This window comes from Anguilla anguilla, chromosome 4 (genome assembly GCF_013347855.1).
Source record: "Anguilla anguilla isolate fAngAng1 chromosome 4, fAngAng1.pri, whole genome shotgun sequence".
Taxonomy (NCBI): domain Eukaryota; kingdom Metazoa; phylum Chordata; class Actinopteri; order Anguilliformes; family Anguillidae; genus Anguilla; species Anguilla anguilla.
The window spans coordinates 59,861,630-59,886,065 of NC_049204.1; the positions used below are offsets into that span (position 1 = coordinate 59,861,630).

The 24,436-nt window shown below is 45.4% G+C and overlaps 1 protein-coding gene across 1 annotated transcript in view; it reads left to right on the forward strand.

Annotated features, from left to right (window-relative positions):
• pik3r3b (phosphoinositide-3-kinase, regulatory subunit 3b (gamma)) overlaps nt 1–24,436 on the forward strand; it is a 137,013-nt gene that overhangs the window by 48,458 nt on the left and 64,119 nt on the right. Inside the window, exons 5-7 of the mRNA XM_035414178.1 lie at nt 10,011–10,142; nt 15,980–16,181; nt 18,072–18,157. Coding sequence (XP_035270069.1) covers nt 10,011–10,142; nt 15,980–16,181; nt 18,072–18,157 — 420 coding nt within the window. The remainder of the gene's footprint in view (nt 1–10,010; nt 10,143–15,979; nt 16,182–18,071; nt 18,158–24,436) is intronic.

Consider the following 24,436-nt stretch of genomic DNA (forward strand, 5'->3'; position numbering starts at 1 on the left):
CCAATGCAGGGTCACACGGTTACTCTATGGGACACGTGCACCATGAGAAATGTACAGCAGCCTGGGCCTTCGAACAAGAAAACATGCTATGACCCGGGGGTTTCCAAAACTCCCCAAAACCCACAACCGACTAAAATATTTTCTTAAACCCATCCCATGTTAAATTGCGTCCCTTAAATATGTAACATAAAAATCTATAAATATAGTGTTTATAGTGTTGGTTACTGTAAATGTCATTGGAAGGAGTTGAACATGTTTTTGAAATGGACCTTTTCGATCCACTGACCCCTCTCACTACACAACCGTAGTTCCTGACCCCACATTTTGGGAACGCCCAATACAGACCGCTTTAATTATGTAACTGACGTGCGGCACCTGCACATTACAGACACATTATTTCCACACGCTGCCGTTTCTCTCTCTTTTTTTAAAATTTTTGCCCGAGCTTTCTGTCGCTGCTTCGCTTTAGGAGCCCCCCGCTCGTGCGCTGATGTCATCGCTGATGTCATTCCTCAGCAGCAGAGCGATTTCCTTCCTCCCGGTCTTTCCGACAGCCTGTGTCTGTGAATCACCTGCTATATCCACTCCTCCTCCTCCTCTCTGGGTGTGAAGGTGGGAGAAATGCTGCACAGAAGCCGCAGCGTGGACTTGATTAACTCAAAATTATTCAAACCTGCAACCTTCCCCCTTTTTAAAAAAAAAGTAAAAGAAAAGATTTCCCCCCCCCCGCCGATGTTTGCTCATTGAGTTCCCTGGCCTCCCCGGGGCCTGTATTTCTACACAATTTCAAATGACCCTGTCCCTGTAATGACATTATAGCACGTCTGAAAGGACACTTGTGAGCACGCTCAGTTCCTGCCTCATTGTGGAAAGGTGGAGCTGGACCCTGGCGTTGATCCAAATGGAAACCCCCCCCCCCCCCCCCCCCCCCCCAGCCCTTCTGCGTCATCAGCTTAAGGCCCCTGGCACTACGCTGGGCCCGTTTATTGCCTCCCCAGGGCATTACTGCCGGCCTCCCCTCTGGCCCCGCCCTCTGTTGAGTTAAGGCAGAACCTCAACACTTCATCCTTCACGGTCAGTCCCCTAAACCCCCGTCAGGCCACACTCGCCCCCTCCAGCTTTGAGCAAACACCAGGGTGACCGAGTGTCTCAGAATTCGCCCTTTTTTTTCTCCTGGCGGTTGCTATTCCTGTGAGCCACTCGAAATGTCAGAAGATTCCCAAGAGCGGTTGGAACCCTGATCCTTGTTTTGTTATTGTTGTGTTTTTATTTCTACGTATCGTCCGTGTACATTTGTTCCGGTTGGAGGGAATGATGTCAGCTCCATTGGTCAGCGTCGTGGTTCGAGGGGCGAGGGAGTTCACTTGGGCGGGGCCTACAGCCCCAGCGGCCCATCTCACCCGCAGAGGGACGGGTCCTGTGGTCAACCAGGAATTAAGGCCGCGTTTTCTGCCCCGTCCAAAAGGGCAGTGCTTTCCTGGAACTGAGGAGCACTGAGATCGCACACAGGCAGATAATGCTCATAACACACATATAAACATATTTACAGTTACCTACCGTAATGCTCATAATGCACATAACCATATTCACAGTTACCTACTGTAATGCTCATAATGCACATAACCATATTCACAGTTACCTACTGTAATGCTCATAATGCACATAACCATATTCACAGTTACCTACTGTAATGCTCATAATGAACATAACAATATTCACAGTTACCTACCGTAATGCTCATAATGCACATAACCATATTCACAGTTACCTACCGTAATGCTCATAACGCACATAACTGTATTAACAGTTACCTACCGTAATGCTCGTAATGCACATAACCATATTCACAGTTACCTACTGTAATGCTCATAATGCACATAACCATATTCACAGTTAACTGATGCTCATAATGCACATAACCATATTCACAGTTACCTACTGTAATGCTCATAATGCACATAACCATATTCACCGTTAACTGATGCTCAGAAAGCACACATCCATATCCGGCAGTTACTTGGTGCCCATAAGGCACATGGCCATATTCACAGTCACCTGGTCTCATTGGGAGCGTGAGTAAGAAGGACATTCGGTTAACTGACACTCAGAGCCCCTCAGAGTCAAGCCACAGTGCCACGTATAGATACCACTGCCAGTGCCGGTTCTGTGCAGCTCTACACCTGGACCGGACTAACAAGCATCGCTCTGCACATGCCTCGCCGTCCCTGAGCGCAGTGGCTTAACGTTATTGACGTTGTCTGTCGTGATGCACTGTGTGTGTGTGTGTAACTGACAGGCATGCCTCCTAGTGCGGTGGCTTGTGCTTCGCTTTTGGCGTTGGCGGGACAGGCGGGATGTGTCACGTGAGTCCCTGGTGACGCGGCCAGTAAGGATTCAGTGCGCTGAGCTGTCGCTGGATGCTGCCAATCACGGCGCGTTGCAATCTGCGCTGCAGTAGGAATGTAAGTAGAGCGATTGTGTCGAATCAAGTCCATCAGCCTTTGCGATCAACAGCCATACGCAGTCAGGCCCCTTTCCGTTCCCTGTGGAGACGTAGACAGTGTATATAGCGCACAGTCAGACCGTCCTGACAGCCATTTTCAAAATTTAGTGCTTTCCATTGAATAAATCGCTCCTGTGCAGGCCGCAAGACAAAGGCAATCATTGCAAGATGGTGCACCATTTGTATTGGAAATATAGCAAAAAAGGATCAAAAAACATCAGAACAAATGATAAAGCCAAAGAGGCTAGGCTTCGCATTGCTGAATGTGTCAGCTATAGCAACTGCATTATAATCCCTGTAGCTGCGTTTTAGTACTGTTTTCTCAACAACTGAAAGCTAATCTCACTCTAGGGTTTTGCCACTGATAAAAACAACTGCAACAAAGGTACTGTGGACAAGTCCTAGTAGTGAGTTATGTTCCCAGTTAGTTCTTATACTCCCTCCCTCTGTTCTCTCGCTGGTCAGTGACTGAACGTAGTCCACAATAACTTTGTAAATCTGTTATTCCGAATCGATACAATATTACGCGGCATAATCAAGATAAACGTCTTGGTACTGTAAGCCCCAGCGAGAAAACTAAAGGTGGCATAGACAAAGTCATGGACGTGGACTTTCCTGTTCAAAAGAATCACATTTCGCAGGGTATTCGACTCTGTGGTGGTAGTGTGGTCTGGTCTGGATGATGATGAGAGTAAGAGTCGGTAAAGAATGAGAATCCCTCATGGATACCTTGAATACTTCCTGCTTTGCAGTCCACAGTGTACAGTACTCTGTCAAATGTGCTTGACAGGGGTTCATGAAACAGCACTGTCCAAAAAGAAGTTCCTAGTTAAAATGGAATATCCAAAAGGAGGCACTAGTTAAAATTGAATAACAACTCCCCACAAGACCCAGCATTGTTTTAGCCTGGGAAGCCGATAGGTTTGTCACTATGTTCACATTTTGGCTGGTGGGCAAGAAAGTCACCGCAGTTTGAATTGGTCAGTGACAGAATGCGATGCAGTGGTTGACCTTTCTGTGTTGTTGTTACTGTGGAGAAACAGGGACTTACTTGTCTTGTCTAGTGATTGTAATAGATTGATTGGTTTAAAGGTGATCAAGTGTCTTCTCCGTGTATGACTATTCAGCTTCAGTGGCGCAAGACTTCCCGTTGAAGGTTTCATAAATAAAAGCAATTGTTCCGTGTTATATTTATGCTATCTTGCTAGTACAGTGGCAGGTGATAAACAGTGGTGTGTGGGGCTGTTCATCCATTAACTGGTGTGTAATGCCAGGAAGAGAGTTTAACAAAAGGGTGATTCATTTTGCAGCATCAAGAATGAGGAATAGTTTCTGTTTTAATTCAGTTAAAGTAACAACATTACACAAATCAGTATAGCAATGTGCGTCTGTCTTTCTATGACTGGGCTATTTTCATTTGACTCTTCTGTTGAATCTAAACCATTTTTCTCATTACGAATGCATGTAATTAAATAACTTAATTGAGAATCCATTTGATCACGCAGAGCATTTGTTTTCATCAAAACGGTGTCTTTTATTTCCCGGTGAACTAAAGACTTTAGTTACTTGAACGATGGAAAAAATTTTAACTAAACTGATCTTATGACTGTTTTAGAGAAAGGAAATTGCTGAATGACACATTGCATACATGGCAGTTGTAGAATGTTGCGGTGTCAGATCTCTAGGTATTACCTTTACATTCTTAAGTATGCTCTTGAATTCTATTTATACATAACCCCAAGCAAATAGTTTTTGGCCACCCATTAGTATTCATCTTCCATGCATTGGAATACTTGAATTTCTTCTACAGCATATACTGCATTATTATGGAGCCATTTGCTTGAATTTTTTTTTCTACAAATTGAATTTTCATTGTATGCAGTCGTACCTTAATTGTCACGTGATTCACAATTGTCATTGTGGTTTTAATGGTTTACTATATAACTAACTTTAATATATGATTTTCATTCCTGAGCAAAATGTAGTTTGCATTGTGAGCGTATCCTTCACTGGGCCATTTTCAATCCTTCATTTCATGTTTATAGGTTTGTCATGACTTCAGTTCCAAAACAGTGAAAATGAGACCACAGAAAGCAGAGGTCAAGAATGTTGGTTACTGGTGGGGCACCGTACGCAAAGATAGCCCTCGGCTGGACAAGGCTAATATACCCCTGAGAAGGAAACAGCATAATTTGAGTTTACTTTGGTAAAAAAAAAAAAAAAAAAAAAAAAAAGACTCTTGCCATATAAGTATATTGACTAAGCTAACAAATATGATAAAACCTCAGAGATATAAAGAGTTCTGCACCGATCGTTCACTGAAAGGCACACACACAAGTCTTATCAATGCAGGCTCTTCATTATCACCAATGCGAAATTAAACTGTAACAAAACTTAACAGAGTCACATTTTCAGGGACGTTGGATTTAGAAGGAAAAATCCACCCTTTGTCTGGTAATAAAGCAGCAATCCGGTCAGGAAAACACTTCACCCTTGAACCAATTACACGGGTCTTTATTTCTACAGAAAAGTGTATGCCTGCAAGACAAAGTCAACACTGTACTAAAAAAGCATTATTTACAGCAGTCCTTTGTACACTCCCAGAGAGGCAGAGCAACCGCGTGAGCCAGGTCCAAGGACAACCGCCTCATTAGGTAGAAAAGTAAAACTCATTTTCCCACCATTCTGCTGCATACTTTCTTTTTGGTTTTTTTGTTTGTTTTTTTTTTTTTGGTTTTTTTTTACGCTCAAGGTCTGTGGAAGTTGAGGATAGGGCCCCTGCCTGTGATATATCGGCACCTGACACACGTGTATGCCCAGCCAGGACCACCATCCTGCTTTTTTTCTTCCCTTTCTGTTCAAAAACTTTTTTTTTTTTTTAAAAAGAAGACAAAAAACTATTCTTTTTTAAAAAATCCTGGCACCCATTGTGGGACTTGAACATTTCCAAGTCCCACCCTAATTTGGAATGTCCCCTTAGCCACCCAGCGGCTCTTGAACATGCTTTTCTGTCACAGAGTGACCTTGTAGACCCACCCCACCCCGGCTTTAGGGCTGACAGTGCAGCAGGGACTTGCACTCCTTGCAGTGAGTGAGGAGCTCAGTGCTGCAAAGCCAGCTCTTCTCTTCTCTGTTTTTATTCTCCTCAACCTCTCTGCAGCATTTGATACTGCTCTCCACCGACTCCTGCTGTCTCCCCTGACTGTGTGGCACAGCTCTCAACTTCCCTGCTTCTTGCCTCAACGGTTATTCCTTCCAGGTTGCATGGGGGGGGGGGGGGGGGGGGGGGCAGTTTCAAGACCTTAAGAACTCTTAACAGGTGTCCCCTAGGGCTCAGTCTTCTCCTCCCATAGCCTGTCTGATCATTCCTATGCCTCCACTGACCTCCTCTAAACAACCTTTCTTTTTATCTTTCGTTCTTTAGATTTCCTGAATAATGTTATAGTTATGGCTGTGCAAAGATAGGTTATCTGTCATGTGTTGATTTTGTTATTCTTACAATACAAATGGGTGTTTATTAGGTTAGTAGCCTTACACTTATTAATTGTAAATGTGCCTCAGTCTGTTCTTGGTGATATCTCATGTTTGTATTCCTGAGAATTACACTGATGTTCTCCACTTCTTTTACGTCACTCTAGATAAGTTTGTCTGTGATTTTAATGTGATGTGTTAACAGATGGAAAATAACAAGCAATGTTGAATAGAAGAGAATACATCTTTTAAAATCTGTGAAACAAAATGTAATAATGACATGGATACGAACATGTTGTCCCTTCTGTGAGAAACTCAAAATACTGTCAACACAGACAAAAGGGTACAGCTTAGCACTTAGCAAGAATACAAATAGGAAGAATAACAGTGTTTGTTATAAGTAAGGGCCAGAACAAAACTGAACCAGAAGACAGTGGGTCACTGAGAAAGAGATGGATCATTCAGAAGGCCAATGTAGAAAGAAGAATGGGAGTTCTAATGAGATTCTGATTACCTCTGGTTTCCTATTGGTTCATTTAAACCAAGATTGAGCAACAGAATGAGAGTAAACCTATTTAAGATAAATAAGGCAACTGTATTTTTTCTTTTTAGTTTGTTATGTTGTATCATGGGATGCAACTTTTTTAAGGAGCTCTTGTAGTCATTTGTTTAGTTCTACTATAATCCCTTTTTCAAAACTACCCTAAGTCTCAGTTCTCATTGCTGTTCTCTCCCCTCCTCCAGCAGTCCTGCTTTTACCAAAGCATGGCAGTGCAAGTGATACTGGAAAATATCACTTTAAGCATGGAAAGAAAAAAAAAAAAACTTTAGCGCAAAATGTAAGAGGTGCTCAGGCAGCCCGATTCCCCCTTGTGTAAATAAAAGGAGATTAATGACCTCTGAACGTAGCACGAACGCAGATGGTAGTCTGCCATCAGACCGGTGCTCTCGCGCTAGAAAATTACTCATTTTCAGTTGGCCCGGTTCATCTCTTGTATCTTTATTGTCTGTTTGTAACTGGGACGGCTGCCATTTAGGTTTGCGTTTGGTGCCCGTGCCAAAAAAGGCTGCGGCCTGCCAGGACCGACGAGAGGAGAACGGGGGGGGGGTTGGCGGGGCTTCCGTGGAGAGCCAAACCAAACATGGCGGCCCGGAACAGCGCTCTGGGAGAGACCTGCTGAGGAGTAACACGTTCCCCCTGGCACCGTAGCGCCGGGGCCCTGCTCGTACAAACACATCCCTTCACTCAACAGTCTGTCGGGTTATACGTCTCCGAAAACCGACAGCTGACCCCTGCAGGCTTACTTTTTTAGAAGACATCGTGGTTAAACGGATACGCACCTATTTTTTAAATCACTATTAGTGGACCGTGGTCGATGGTAAAAGTACGGCAGTGATCAAATAGGCAGTTCCAGCACTATTCTGCTTTTAGAATTTTTACTTAGTGTGTTACTTTTCAGTTGCCTTTTCCTTTTTTGTCTGTGCAGCTTATGCGATCTAGAATCTTAACATTAAAAACTAGTAGAAAAACTAGCTGGTTAAACGTTTGGAGTCCCTTAAGTGTCGTCTGATATACTCCGAAGCCCTCTTTAAACTTTGCAAGTCCTTCCAATGTAAGAGAAGTCACTGGGCAGCCATGACACACAACGGACCCTCCAGAACCCAGGGAGTTCATGGGTGGCGTCTGTCCGTCTAATGTCAACTGTGTTTTAAATGGCTGGATTACCATGCAGATAAATAGATAAACTGAAAAAAGGATCAATGCTGTGGGCAGACAGATTGCCACAGAATTTGACAGGGATTTACAATGACAGCCCTGTAAATGGATGGAATGAAAGCTCTGGGAGGGGCCAGTCCAGCTTGATTGATGAGCTGGAGGACTGCGAGAAAAGAAGAGAGGTTGTGAAAGACAAGCATCGATAAACAGCTCTAGAGAAACTCTGCTGAGGTATGGATTTAACAGACAGGGGGAGAGATTGATTACTGAATGGCTAGAAATAAAAGGTTGCAGCTGGGCATCCTTTTGGGAAAGCTATAAGAGTAGGACTACATACGTGTGTGTGTGTGGATATATATGGATAGATCAGATGGACAGCTGGACCAAAAAATAGGATGCATTGAAACGGCTGATCAATACTGTGGGGTTGTTTCTTGCATGACTGCGGAGGGAGTGTGTTCTGCGGCAAAATCGTTAATAGATGCAAATTTTGGTAGATATGAGAGAAGAGCCCAAGACGTTGTCCATAAAGGCATATGAATGTAGAGACTGGCTGAGCGTCGAAGATATAGCCAGTAGGCAGAAATGGATACCAGTAGGATAACTGGAGTGCGGTTTTCAGTGATTTACACGTGCAAGCATGACGTCTGCAAGAGGTCCTGACATTCCTGATACACGTGGTCAGATGGCTCAGGCCACAGTCACTGTCCAGCAGTCACACTTGACCGAGGCTCCAGTCAGTGGAAGTCTGGTGTCTGATTGTTCCGTGATTGGCTGCCCGGCGGTGGGGCCATTGAAGTCGTGAGCCTCCCACAACTGCCTTGGGGTGATTAAACAGCTGTTGGTCATTTGGGAAGCCATTTTCAATAAAACCTGACACGGGATCCCACCAATGGACTGCTTGGTTTCTGGCTGTCCGAATGAGAATTGATCTGATGATTAATTTATTTTTTCACAGCCTCCACAAGAATCCTGTAATGACTGTGCCTGAGGTTCCCACCCCTGGTGCCTCCCGGGTCCCTCTGAGCCCATTCATTACTTCTTTAACGACTCAGTGCAAATGCTACCCTAACTACTTACTGTGATTGGCCACCGGACACAAAGAGTGCGCATTGAAACATGCAGATGTTAGGAAGAATATTTTGTCCTTCTCTGAATCATTGGGATGCGTTTTTGCATATGTTCCAAGTAGCCAGCCCAAAACTAACAGCAAGCTTAGTGGTTGATTGTCAGATCTGGAAAAAAAAAAAAAAAAAACTCATGGTAAAAGCTGTGGGAAAGATCCAGGTGTCATAATTGTCATCAAATGTAATCTTCATATTTAAACACACACTTAAAACCACAGAAAAGTATGTCACATAAATTGCCCAGATGGCGCTCAAAGCCACAGCCCAGCTTCTGTCTCCTCTGTTCTCTCTCTGTAGTCAGAGTTGGCTCAGCACGCTGTGATCCATTGAACCTTGGGCAGCTCATTGTAAGGCAGAGGCTGAGCCAGGCACCTTGGCTGGAGAGTAATTGTATTGGAAAGGGAGAAGGTCAGCACGGGAGCTTAATGAGCTTTTGATTTCCGAGGCACTTGATGACTCGAAAGTTTATTAGACGCGTAATCAGGAGTGAATCAATGCCATTAACAATGTTGCGCCGGGTCTGGCAATTGCAGGTGGAGGAGGGATGAGAGGATGAAGAGGGTGGTGGAGGAAGAGGGGTGGGAACGGGGGAACGAAGATGTCAGGCTTCACCCGGGAAGGCCGGGACGGTCTCCGCTGCTCCTCCCTCTTCTGAAGTGTGCAAAACTGCAGCTCCACCCATTCCCCCTATCTGTCAGCTGTCGGCCATGGCCCTGTTGTGTCTATGAATTAAAACTCTGGGTGCAAGCACACTGCTCCGTACATGTGGGAAGCCTGTTATCTGATAGATAATTTCTATTTTCCCTTGAACTGACTGACCCTGAATTTTGAACGGTTTCCGTTCATGTTAAATGGACTGCATTTATATAGCGCTTTTATTCAAACGCTTTACAATTGATGCCTCTCATTCACCAGAGCAATTAGGGGTTAGGTGTCTTGCTCAGGGACACTTTGACACGCCCAAGGCGGGGATCGAACCGGCAACCCTCCGACTGCCAGACAACCGCTCTTACCTCCTGAGCTGTGTCGTTAACATTCAAATACAATGTCCTGTAAGGTAATGAAATAATGAACTCTTGTACAATTGGTGCGATTGAGAGTGTGTGTGATCCCGTTGTTTGGTAATGGATCCTGCTGTGCTGTGAGAGTGAATCACGGGGATGATGGTGTGATTCACCCTTGTTTCCGGCAGACCCGTCATCGGTGGACCTGGATCAGTATGATGTCAGCGCCTTGGCCGACACCCTGAGAGCCTATCTGCAGGACCTCCCCTCCCCCATCGTCCCAGCGGGCATCTACAGCGAGCTGGTCTACACAGCCCAAGGTACGGTAGGGCCCCAGGAAAAGGGGGCGGGGGGGGGGGGGGGGGGGGGCGGGGGCAAGGGGAACAATGCACTATTCTACCTCAATGTGGTGTTTTTTCTGTGGACTGTCATTGGCTCAAACTGGCTTCCCCAGAATGGCAACCTTTGGAGCAGTGGGCTTCTTACATACGGGTTATGAGAGCTGGTGATACAGACAGTGTGTTTTCATGAGCAAAACATGTATAACATTAAAGGAATAATTAATGTAAAAAATGTCAATAGCGTATTTTTATATTATCTGCTGATGATAATACATGATACCCTCTTCCTGTTCAACGAGAGAACTCCTCCTATGAGTATGACAAATCACACACGATGAACCCCACTCCTGTGTGATCAGAAGTACATGTGTATTGGCATTCACTTCCTTGTTATTATCCTTACAATTTCAAAATCAATCATCTACACATGGGTGGGTATTTTTTTTTCTCTGTTAATTGAGCAATTCAGAATGTCAATACAATATTCCTGTCTATTAAACTATATCTTGAGAATCAACTCAGCCATTTCCCTTGAATGAGTGTTTCCCTTGCCGCGTGTACCCATCATGCAGTGCTTTGTCCTTCCTGTGTATCCAGTCAAAGGCACTTACCCAGTTTAAGGGATATGCAGTTGGATCAAACCATATTCAAGTTTTTTATTTTTATTTTTTTTTTACCATTAACATATTGTATGGTATGATGAATTTGTCCTTTATTCACTCTTTAGGCACACACTGTATTGTATGTATTGTCTGCACTTCCCTGTAGTTTTTATGATGATGTGGATTTTGTACTTTTACTCAGCCCACGCTTATTCAGTTTGCCACAGTGGTGTTCATTTTGTGAGCTGGCCTTTTGGGTGGCATTCTTCTCGAGTGAGTAATAATTGAGCTCAGAAGAACTGCAGATAGTAAAGCCAAATTAAACTCATTTATCTTCTACCTTCTGCTAAATATGTTTATACATAAAGATTCAGCTTCTAAATGTTACGAAGAGCTTCTAAGATATTTTTTCTTGAACACGTCCTCTGTGGAAAGAACACATTTGGACTCCCACGTGGAATCACTCTTGTAGGTAGTGTGTTCTTTCTTTATTGATTGCCTTTAATGTTGCTCCTGCAATAACCAAATACACCGTGAGAGAGTTTCCTCTGATCCAAACCGTCTCATCTGCACCACTGCCTCCTGGCCCCAAATCATGTTTGAATTTCTTTTTTCTTTGCCTTGGCATCAAACATTTTCATAACCCTTTTTTATTTTTTGGGTAGTAAAGCAGTAGTTTGCTCCAGGTGCCTTCAAACTTCCTTCCAATTTAATGCAGTGAGTGACTCAAATCTCAGCACGCTCATGTCTCCACAGTGACATCACTGTCCTTTTTAAGAGCAGCTGATGTATTTTTCATAACCGCTGGAGCATGTGGTGTTCACTAAGTTGTCAGAGATCTCCAGAGCGTGAAGTGGGGGAGAGGGGTGATGACACACCTCGGGGCAAGTTCACACGCCACCCCAACCCCAGCACCCATCCCCCCCAACCCCCCCCCAACCCCCCACCCCCCCGCGTCGGCCCGACCTCTTCTGAACCGCTCTTCAGACCTAACCAGTATGACCCCGTCTTTGCTGGCTGTGCAGAACTGCAGGCCCTTTTATTTTATTTTCTGTTTTCAGGAAAGTCGCTCGGCAAATTCAAAGCCGTGCTGCGTCTCTGTATGTCTGGCCAGACAGGCTGTGCTGGGAGGTCAGGGTTCGGTACTTTTGGCCTGATCTTGGGCTGATGCCGCGTGTGTAATCCTGGGTAAGGGCTATTGAGCTTTGCCTCTCCTTCAGGGCTCAGAGAAGTGTGTAATATTTACAAGGCACTGGGTTGGTGTCAGTGGTTTTTCACTAAGGAGCTCTTTCCTTGCTTTTGTCCATCCATCCATCCATCCATCCATCCATTTTCTAAATCGTTGATTCCCGGTCAGGGTGCGGGAGGGCGAGAAGCAGGACACACCCTGGACAGTTCACCAGTTTATCGCTGGGCCCGTCCCTGCTTTTGCAAACGTCTGCAATCTGATTTCTTGCTCATTGTAGTTCCTCTCTAGAAACCAATTCATCTCATTTCTTCATTTGGTTGAGCCATGCAGTAATCCCAGATCCTCTCCCATCCTATTAATGTGGAAGCTGTCGCACCTGCTGGGACTCGGGCTAAACCCATTTATATTGATGCCCGCCTCTGAAAAATCACTGCGCTGTGTACGTCAAATCACATTAAGACGCTGTCTTTAGTAAAGGCGTTTGCATGCATCTCCTCTGTTGAAACTCTGACTGCCAAATGGTGTAATCCCGTGCGATCTGTGGAAAGGGCTGAGCGGAGGTCTCCATATGGCCGCTTGTCGCTGACGCGTTCTTTCCGTCCCCGGAAAACTGCTCCCGGTCTGTTTGGCCAACCCGCATCGGCTCCTGTGGGGGACAGCTGGGTTGGCCAAGTTCCCAGCTCTGCCCTATTGAACAGGGGTCAGGATTTATCAATATTGGCCGCGGGAGCCCAGACGGGGGGTGTGTGGGGGGGGGGGATGGGGGTTGAAGGCCAGTGCTTGTGACGCTGGTCAGTGGGAGCGAGACGAAGGTCAATGCGCTGACCCCCATCAGACCAGCAGATTGTCAACCATCCATCAATCGGCAGACCTGTCCCCAACCGCTCGTGACCCCTGACCCCGGGACACTTATCTTATATAAGCATCCCAATAAAATAAAAAAACAGCCTCGCCTTAATGGCTCGAGTCACGGTTGTAATTCATTAAGGAAGTACAGAGGACAGGGGCATGGGTGAGACCCCTGCAGATACGGTCCCAGGGTGCATGTGTGTGTGTGTGTGTGTGTGTGCATGCGTGTGTGTGTGTGTTTGTGTGTGTGTGTTTGTGTTTCATGCATGTGTTTGTGTGTGTGCATGTGTGCTAAAAGCATTGTGACAGCATTTGAACAGAAGCTATATTCGTTTACTAAATTCGAAATGCTAAATTACCCTCTCCATGAGTTCAGATCAGAGTATTTCAAAATCTGCCAAATGTATGCAGGCTAGTATGTATTTTATGCTTATGGAACTGGCTTGTGCATGCTGTTAAACTCCAGAATCTATTTCCCTTCTATTGTTGCTGCTGTGAGTATCTAGGCTTTACCTCTGTTCCAGAAGTTAACCACCCCCCCCCTCCCAGGATGTCTATTTTTGTAAAGAAAAAAAAAAAGAAATTAAATTTCACTTGTACCCCAGTTGCATCTACCTCTTGACTTCATTCTCCATTGCTCTTAACATTGCATACTTTGCAATAGATCACACAAGGGAAAGCACTATGTAAAAACATTCAAATGAGCCAGAGTTACTGAATCACTTGTATTTTTATTCCCTTTTTTGACCCATGAGGGGACTTGCTTCTCCAAGTTTTTGTTATTTCATATGGAGTTCAGTTACTCTTTTAAAGGAAATATTAGTGCTCTGCACACTTCTGGCTTAACCATCAATGCAGGGCTTTTTTTCATCATCCTTGCCTTTTGGCAAAGGGCAGCCAATGAACTATTTCTTGATATTCCCTGACTTTTTATTTATGAGATGCACATGTGCACTGGGAGTAGGGATGAATTACTCACCATATGTAGAACTGCGCACTGTGCGACTCGTTGGGATACGAACCGCACGGTTGATTTGAGGCCTTCCCCGAGACGAGAGCAGTCATAAAACGTAGGATGTGTAGGATGGCGGGAAAATCGCCACTTTTCATTGGACCCAAAAGTGGGAAAGACGTGGCTTTGAGAAGGTGATATGGACGTTATGAGTTGGTCGTCGCGGTGATTTAACTTTAAATCGTATTGAGAACCCTGTGAGACCGGACTGCAGCCAGGGTGTGTAGAGCAAAGCCCCCAGTGTCCTGCCGTGAGCTCCTGGTTGCTGTGTACGTATAGTGAAGAGCACGTTACTATGGAGACAGCTTGACTTTGTCTGACCGCCCAGCAGCGAGGAGAGGGGTGCGATGCGTTTGCTTAGCTGAAGATGGACCCACGCTAAATTAGACTAACGGTTCCTTGGCTGATGTGGTGTCTTGACTGATAATGTACCATATGAATGCGATTCCCCCGTGCGGTCGTGTCCTGAATCCAGTCCTCATCTGAGGTGACGTCGCTGACCTCAGTTGTAACTGCAACCGTCACTGCAGCTGATTTTCTAGTACGCTGTAAATAAAGCGTAAATAATTTTGTCTTGTTTTTTTTTTAACATTTTGTGCCTTAAATGAGCTACTCGTGTGCTTCTTTAGATGACTGAGGAGCCTGGAGTTTAGGCGCATGTAGATGATAGAAGTATGAAGGCTGAGAAAGGGGGAAGAAGCTGTATTAGTTCTGGAAAGAACTGTGATTCTTTGTGTCATTTGTACGTGACTGCCTACCATAAAGGGAAATTAAAGTGCTGGTACAGTATGTCCATGGAGGGAGACAGCAACATTGTTTAGAATTTGAGCGTACTCCAGAAATAGGGAGGGGGGGGGGGTGTACTCCTGGAGCTTGCAGTGCATTATGACCTCCTCAATCATGAACGTACTGATACATAATGTACATTTCACACTGTAGTCTTCGACCGGAGTTCTTATTTAAGAGAAGCAACGGGCCTACAGTAGATCCTCTCCATTTGTCAGAAGATATTACCGTACCGGGGGGAGGGGGGGTAGGGGGGGTAGGGGGGTAGGGGGGGGGAGGCTGAAACAGCTCAGCACCAACCATATGTTGGTTCCTATAGGAACAGCACATTATGTGCACAGTGCAGAAAGACAATGGGCTCGAAGGCAGTCCCAGGGTGGTCCTTGCTCCGCTGCTTGTCTAAGTGGAGCCAAAATTATGGTCCTCCATTACGGCAGACGGCACAGTGGAGCAGCCGCCAGCCCAGCCCAGCCCTGCCCAGGGAAACTGATGAAACGTAATGAACGCCGTGAGAAGGCAGCGGTGGGAGCACTTCTCTTTGAGTGCATATGCGAACCTTTGATTTTATGACACTGTTTGACGGGGAAAGAGTCATTCCGAGGGCCTCTGTCATCACAGTTCGCTCACACGACTCTTTTTTTTATCAGCTCGTTTTGAAAGAGGAGGCATTCATTAGCAGCGTTAGTGATTTTACGCAGCAAGAGGAAAAGCATTATTTAAAACCACAATGGAAGAAGCCCGCTTATAGATTTCAGAAAGACGTGAGAATACTCGAGGAAGCATACGAATGAATGGAAGGGGAAGACAACCCTGTAAAAAAAAAAAAAAAAAAAAAAAAAAAAAAAAACTAAGCATGGGCTGAAAAATGGAAGGACTGTTTGACTGGTGCTTTCATGAAGCCCAGGCATGGAGTGTAGCGGTTAGCTCGGTGACAACATGAAGACATTGTACCGGTTACAGTGGATCCGGGACACCCCCGCGGCTCGCTCCCGACCTTTTGGGTCTTGGCTGCGAGGCGGCCGTTGTGTGATGTGACAGGATCCTTTGTCTGGAGCTTTTCCTCAATGGACGCGGCTTCCCATTGGTCCGCTCCGCGGGGGCTTGCCCAGAGTGGGCGGTCTCAAGTCAAACTTCAGCAGTCTTCGTGCTCCAGCCCTGGGAGGGGAAAAAAAAACAAAGAAACAAAAAAAGAAGCATGTATAAAGATTCTCTGGAAACGTGTAATTTTTTACACACTCACATGTTTATCACTCACAATAGGAACAAAAAAAGGTTCAGTTTGATCCCCTGAAGTTACTGGTGGCTTGAAAGGACCAGAAATTAGACTGGAAAATGCTGCATATTCAGCCATAAATGTCTGCCTGTCTGTTCGTTTCAGAGACCCAGAGCATCGAGGAGTGTGGCCAGCAACTGAAGAGAATTTTGGAGTCTCCCAGTATTCCGCAGCCCAACCACCAGCTCCTGCTGCATCTCACTCGACACCTGTGCAGAGTGTCCCAGAGCGGGGCGCAGAGTCAGGCGAGCCCCAGGCTGCTTGGCCAGGCCTTCAGTGACGTGCTCTTTAAACACTCCCTCTCCAGGTACAGTACCAGGCAGCCTGTCTTCTTTGGAATTAATTAATATGTTAAAAGATTTTGTGTCAAATGAGGGTCATGGTATGTTTTTAAGCCAATGAATCTTTGAATGGTATTTTAAACATTCTTAGAGGATTGTGGTCAAATGTTAGAGACAGGAATTAGTCGTCCCACTGTGATAGAACAAACATAACGATTGGCTAAGAATTGAAATGTAAATATCTTATTTCTGTGCTAAGAAGGAATGTAGCACAGTGGCCATATATAGTACTTACAGTTTAGATGGAAATTGAGGACATGGCTCTAAAAAACAGAAATATACCTTTCAAATAGTGGGTGGGAGTTTTTTCAGAAGCTTGCTTTGCTGTTTAGTTTGCTGCAGCGTTTGAAAAATAACATGAATGCGGTGATGTCGAACTGATGATATTTACAAATGGTCTCTGACATTGGCCCTGCATTGTTATTTTTGAAGTTCTGAAAAATGAACACGCTATTATCCGGCAGCATGTGCTCTCCGACATGCCATGTGCTCGGTAAACATGACCCTTCGGTTGTTGTCTCCGTGCCAACGGCCATTAAACACGGCTGATCTCCTTTCTGTGAGCCGCCATGAATAGAGCACTTGAATGAGGAGGAAAAAACGTTAGCGACGGACCGACAAGACACCCAACCGCCAGTCCAACGAGAGGCAGGAAAGAAAAGTTCCACAGACCTCAGGAAAACAAGCCGCAGCTCTGCGGAATAGGTCTCATTTTCGGGATGACTGATGTACAGTACTGTAACCCATACTGTGACTGTATTTCTTTCCACTGATGTCTTGATTTGTAAATCATAGCCGTTTTCTGCTACTTCACGAGCCACGCGCTGTATTTCTATAAGAAAAGGAAACCCAGAAAAAGAAACTGCGTGTGGGTAATCTGAACTCTTGCTGTACTGACTGATCATTGTAAGGACCATATACTTTTTACTTGTATGTACGTTGCCATGTTGTTTTATAGAAACCATAAAGGTTATTGCCAAGTGATCATTGTAAAGAAAGCTACAGATTGTCTTTCAGGGGCTGGACTTGGTGACAGGCCATCAGGGTAAAATTCTCCCCGACCTTTAGCTTAGCTTGAATTTGCTGATGAAATAAGCAGGGACTGTTTTGTGCCTCAAACAGGCTTTTGTTTAGTCAGCGGATTCACCAGAGTCAGGCAATCATCACAGGACAGGGACTGCGGAAAATAAATAACTAAACAACTCCCTTTTTTGCCAAAGCAAAATTAAATAGAGATCTAAATGGAAGACTGCCAGTCTCTATCACGTCTTCTGTTTAACGTGCTTGTGCTCCATCAGTAAAGCTCATCTTAATCTGTGCTTATCAGTTGGCAGACGAAAATCCACTGATACTGAGGGGAAGTTGCGTAAGGGTGCATTGGGTTCGGACGCATGTGATCATGTGATCCGTTTACCGGGGGACGATGTAGAACATTCTGCGAACGACTTAACTCAGTTATCCAGACGCCTTTTATTTATCGGGATGATTTCTTTTTTTTTGCGTTCTTCGAGCCAAATCCAGACCTGTGCTTGACTGCGTTTTCCGCATTAGTGTCTCACTCTTTCGGTGGTGAGTTACACGGAAAATGCACTTAGTGTAAGCGCAGAGCTGGATTGGGCCCATAAAGGGTAAAATATAAAGCTGCCCACATATAGGTGAAATTATACACATGCGGTTTTATACGAGAAACATGAAACCCCTGAAACCTTTGGGATTCATCAGGGGTAGCCTGAGAGTATTTTCTGTACGGCAGGCACGTGCGTTCCTTTCTGCAGGTACATGTCTCACAGTCTCATTGGGCTCTTGGTTTCGAGTCGTGTGTGAGGCCGCTTGTGTCCTGTGTCTTCCCATGACAGTGCGGACGTGAACCCCGAGCACCACGTCAAGATCGTCGAGGCCTTGATCGTGGCTGGAGGCCTGGTGGACACGCAGGCAGCACCAGGTAGGCCAAGTTTCCACTCTTATGTTCCTCTCTCCTCCTCTTAGTTTTTGGATTTCTGTTGCAGGTGTTTATCAGGGTCATGCTATATGCCCTGTCTGCTTATTCTGTGTGCTGGGTTTATTATTAAGATATCAACCTTAAGCTGTTTTTGTCATCCATTCCAGCTGGTGGAGTGTCTCCTTTTTTTATTTTTATAGTTTAAATCCGTTGGTAATTGTTTGTTAGCAATTGTTTGATAGTGTACTGGCTGGCTGTAGCCTGCATGTTTTGCTTTTGAGACATCCCACAATAATTTCATTAGCTCAGCCCTGTAAATAGAAATTTCTGCTTTATATAAACTTGTTGTGCGCGCCGTGTTTCCAGTAACTGGCTATCAGTAAAACGAGCAGGAGACAAGGTAATAGCGTAGCTGTCAATGGGAGCCTACTGGGCCGTGGAAAGGTGGAGTCAACGTCGCTAAATATAGACGGCTAATTCCCAGACGAGGTCTCCTGTCTCTCGTCTCCGTTTTCGGGCCCTGTGGACAGCCAGGGAAGCCCAGGTTGTTTTTGCCTCCCCCCCCCTCGTCTGTCTCTTGCTGTAAGCCGGCCTGCGGAGAGTCAGCCTGCCTTTTGTGGCGAAAGGAAATCAGGTTAACCCAAGGCTGCCGAAGAGAAGAGTGGGAAAACCTTTCCTGCCAAGGACAGCCTTCGTTTACAAGGCTCCGTGGGGTTTTGGCAGACATCTGAGATAATGAATTCTTGCTTTCTCTTAAGAGTTATTGCAGCGAGGGTTTGTTATAGGTCTATTTTGTGGTTTAATGAATAGAATTGGACCGAAGCCCAAAGCAGTGCTCTGTATTTTGTTCAACTTAAGATATTTCTCTCAGCGGGAAAATTACTGGGCGTCTTTTGCAAAATAATCTTTATTACCAGAAATTGGAGCAGAAGTTTTTTTTTTTTTTAAATGACACAGAACTTTGGAAGGTGTTGTAAAAAAAAAATTGGATAGCAACATGGGTTTCCAAAGGTAACTTGGGTGCACATGCAAAGGTGGAGCAAAGCTTCCATCCAGTAGCATTTTTTCATTTAAAGGCACAGTTAAAGATAGGAAATGAATAGTTTTGTTTCGGGGTTCGGTTTTCAGTGAAATATTTTATGCATCATAAATGTGTATTGATTGAGGGCTGTGTTTATGTGGAGGTTCCCAGGGCTTGGCTGGAAGGGGCTTGGTGAGATAGCAGGGTTCCGGAGGCTGGCAGTAGGGAGTGGGAGGGTGGGGGGGTTTGGGAGTGGGGGGGGGGGGGGGGGGGGGGGGGGGGGGCGGGGCATGGGGGTATGTGGTGTTGGGTGTGCTATTTGCTAAGGGTTGACCGGAGCTGGCCAGCCGGTTTAATAAAATGTTATGACAGTGGTAATGAATGCTGGAGCCGTAAATTAACATAGCGACTCACCAGGTCAAGAAAACACCCCATAACTTAGGAGCAATCAATGGTCTGGGCATGCAGTGGACAGACAGATTTATGGAGCAGCTTTTGTCCCTAAGAGGTCATGGGGGGGTGGGGCAGGGGAGCAGTGAGCACTGAGAGTGGGAGGCTCAAATTCATCTTGTGTGCATGGTGCTGCTGCTGCTGCTCCTAGAGCCTGCTTTGTCATCCCACTAATGATGTAACTGCACACAGTGACTGTGAGCGTATTCTATGCAGCATATTCAAACAAAATGCAATGATAAATATGCTCTGAACTACAGCCCAATTACAGGCTTGAACGTTGAACATAAATGGAGGATTGGTTTGTGCGTGTATGTTCGTGCATGAGTGTCTGTGTTCATTGAGTTTCTACATTGAACATGCCCAATTCATATTATGAATGCTGAACTTAGACTAGAAGTGCACTCTGTTTGGTTTCAGCTACATAGAGTTAGACATTTTCGTTCTGAAATTCAACAAGAGGGAGCGTTTAAAGTGACAAAAGTATGCTGGGAAGTATGAAGAGCCACATTCTGTTTTTTTATTAGCTGGGAGTGTGGCAGGAGGGAAGCCATAAGCAGCAGGGGCCAGGCTACTAATGATACCAGGGAATTTCTTCAATGGATGAATGTAAAAAGAAGGAGCATTTTGCCTTCTGGCTTGCAGGTGGAACGTGAGCACAGATTCCTCCTCAAACAGAGGGCAGGGAGGGAGAGTCTGGAGTTTCGCTTGTTTTCCCCTCGCCTGTGATGTCATCGCATCACCGGTAGTGACACGCTGAAGGCAGCACCGCAAGGCTTCATGGGCACTGCCGGGGTCTGTGGGAGGGCTGTACATTTCCACAGAGTGGAGGAACCCGTCAAATTAACCCAGGAAAATCACCAGGGCCTGTGCTATACGGTACATTCAGTAAGCTACTATGAGCAACAAGACTTCTCTGGTCTTACCTGAAAGCATTTACAGGGGGCTAATTTTTCACCCATAAAGCTAACTAAATATAATGCCATATACTAAATATAACAGCTTAGTTGCAGCAAATAATTAACAGCATGATATTTTTCTCCTCTCACTGGCATAGAAACCATACCACATGGCACAGTGTGTTTACCCCATACCTCAGGCCATTTAATAAACGTTTAAATGCGGATCAGCTTGGGGAAGCTCGCTGGTGAAACATCTGGTCTAAAGGCAGATCTTCCTCACTCTCGGACGACTGCGTCTGTCAGCTGTCGATGGATTCGCTGTGGCGGCAAACGCCTGCCCTGAAAATAACAATAATACCAGAATAGAAAATAATAAATGAATAAAAAGTACTAAAGAACAGACGGTAGAGGGGGGGGAAAAAAACTCTACAACATAGAGGGAGTCCTCCCACACTACTGTGATGATGTCACTTTCCCCTCCTGGGTCTATTCTTGGCGCTCATTATTGTTCTATGGTCTCTTGTGTGACAGCGCTTTCCGTTTCAATCGAGAAGTGTTCCGTTGGTTTTTTTCTTGTTTTTAATTCACCCCTCACCCCATCAGTACACAAGTGCGCTGATTCATTTGTTCATTTGAAAGAAAAAGCATCGGCGTCGTTACGTGCTGGCGCTGATCTTTGCGCTAGATGCAAGGCACTGCATTTGTGTCGTTTTTCCTAAGCTCTTGCTTTAATGTGGACTAAAAAAAAAACAGTGTTCACCTCCCCCTGGCTGAAGGTGAGTCAGCCCTGGTCCCCTGTGAGTGACCTGCTCTGCCGCACGCGCTCCTGCCGCATCCTGTCACTCAGCACTCCGTGGTAAATAGAACGTCGGTCACGACAGCATTCCGCCCAGGGCTTAACAAGGTGTGCCAGGCGCCCTGTGTTGTTTTGAAGTGCATCATGAAATTGAGGTGCTGTGCGGGTTTGCTGAGGACAATAAATAGTGTTCATTCAATTGGGGGGGGGGGGGGGGGTGTGGGGGGGGTGTGGACAAAACTCCACTTGATTTAGGCCATCTTCAGACCACCACGATGCTTGTGTTTCCTCTGTGTCAGTGACTTTGCAGGATACTGGTGCATCTAAGGTCTGCCCACGAGCCCAGGAGAGACAGTGTGACTCATTAAAACGTTGTGAGTTCGTCTGAGATGTTGACCTGCGCCAAGACAAGGGAAAAAGTTTAGATGTTGCCAAGGAACAGGGCAGCTCGGGGGCACCTCAGAAGGCTAAGCTGTGCGAAGACTTGTTAAAAAAGAAAAGAAAAAACTGACCCACGCGCCGAAATGAAATGTGGAGAAGTGTGTCTTCGAGCAGGCCGACGGGACTGAGAGCCTGCTTCTGCCTGCGGAGCCCAGACAGCTTCTGCCACCACCAGACTGAGCCACACTGAGATCAGAGAGCAGGCGGAGGGACAGCGTCGGCGCGCGGGGAGAGGAGGACCGTTCAGAGAGTGTGGCCCCACATAGCTGACCCCAGAGCCACCTCTGGCCTGAATGCCTGCCACAGTCTGCTGTGGTTTCTCGGCTGCACACAGTGAGACGGTTCCCTGTGTGAGGCAGCGTTTTCCCTTTTTGTTTCCACAGAACATTATAATTCCTGCTTTTTTGTTAATCGATATATATATATATATACGTTTGAAACTTTTTGAATACGTAGATCGCGTTAATGTTTGGCTAAACACTGTGTGAATTAAAGAGTAAAGTAATGGGCTTCAAACTAGAACTTCAGCTGCGTGTTGTCGTCTTGATCAGGTTTTCTCTGTGAAAAAGATTTCACATCACAGCGAGACCTCTTAATAAATTAATAGGTAAATAACACAAAATAAATATTTGCTGAGGTGTAGGTGAGGCGAGAAGTCAAAGGATAAGGCAAACAGACCGGTGGCACTGGTGTTATCTGGGTTGGCTACGTGCTGCAAACAGGGGTGTCGTGTTACAGACGGATTCCTCTACACCCGTTAGTCGTAAAGATTTTTTCCACGCGCTTGTAAAAAAAAAAAACTTTACCTTTTAAAGGAGCTAAACACCATTTAGACATTACCTGTCGAATTACGTATCATTGTGATTCAAGTTAGCGCCATCTTTAATGGTGCTGGAGAGCGAGTGCGTTGATTATCATTCGTCTTCATAGTATTTGTTGGATTTTTTCTTTTCCTGTTCAGTTAAATGATGAAAAGCTTAAAGGCCTGATGAATAAAGACAATGTGCTGTAGGGCAGCGTGACCCAGCTAGCCTCAGTGATGGGTCACGGATCGGGACTGGGTTGTTGATACGAGCTGAGGGAGACAAGCTGTCGGAGACATAATCCAGGCTGACAGACACATGGGGCATTGCGTGGTAGCTCTGGCCATTCACATCCTCATCATCGCTTACCGTTGGCTCTACTGCTCGGACAGGACCTCAGTCAACAGCTCCTGGTCTCCTATGCTGTACTGATGTACTGTGATGTGTACATCGCAATAGGCCTGCAGCTGTTGGAGTGGTGGATTGCTTATGTTTTGAGAAGCATAAACCTTTGTGTATATGTTGGCGGCGGCGGGGGGGGGGGGGGGTAATGATGTGTGGCAGTGGAGTTAGTCTGTGAGGTGATGGAATCACACTGTTAGAGATGGTGTGGGAATGGTGTGGGATGAGAAGGGTCGGTGTGGTGGTTTGGGTGTGGTACTGTATGTGGAAGGATAGGGTTAGGTACTATAGTTATGGAATGTTTGGTGGAGTTGACACACCCTGCTATGTGTTGGTTGCATCAGGGCCAGACCACAGTCAACAAAAATGACACTCATTGCCCAATGTCCCTCTCACAGAAAACTCTCTCATCATGCCCATTTCACATCAGAACATTCCGTTATGTATTTAGTGGCATTCTAGTGTTAGAAATATATCTTTATGCATTTGTTGAGAAAATAAATTTAATGTGAAGATTGCTTATATTGGAGTAGTTAAAGTCCTGCATCGGTAACATCAGCCAATCAGATCTTCATTTTAAACATTCCACTTTGAAGATAAAATTCCATTTCGTTTTCCCATGATTTATTCAATAAAAAGTGGCATGTAATTCCAGAATAAAAGCTGCCCCGGTCATGGTCTAGTTCTTTTATGGTCCAGTTCTTTTATGTTTTTTAGAATCGCCGACCCGGCCAACTTTGTAAGAAGTGGGCATATGTCTGAGAGCTTGAAACATGCAGTTAATTTGGCATTCAGCCCGCGTCTGTGAAGTCTCAGACAAAGGCATCGTCGCAGACGCTCTTACATAATGCAAACATCGCACAGGCCAAGGAGAGGGCACGGCTGCCGGCTCTACCTCCTTAACGAGTGCTGGATGGGCCGGTCCAGCAGTCGCAGCGGCGGCTTCAGAAAAAGAAAAAAAAAACCCCGACTGCCACTGTGCAGGGCACATTGGAAACGGACGAGATCCTATCATGCGGTTGTAAACAGATCTTTTTTTTAATCAGTTATAGAATAGGAGTCTGTCTTCTTTAAGTACATTGCAAATGAATCCCTAATTAATATGATGTTCGCTGCCCCTTAAGCAGTTTGCAGGGGTCAGTGAGTTTGTTAAGTGCATGGACTTGGGTTGACTTTCATGCACCACTCAACTGGTGTTATGTTGACGTGTGGTTGCCAGGGTGTAGGGTTGCAAGGTTGATCTTATTGTGCTCGGGTAATAAAACCATGGCATATCAACTGGAGATTTTGGGGTAGATTGTGGTAATGTGAACATCTAATCTTGTACGACTTAAATACATGACCATTCATGTGTTTTTATAGCAATCAAAAATATCTTGTATTATAAAATAAATACTTATAAGAGTGAAAGTAAATACTTATAAGAGTGAAAGTGGAATCAATTCTGCTGTACCCCTCCTGGGACTG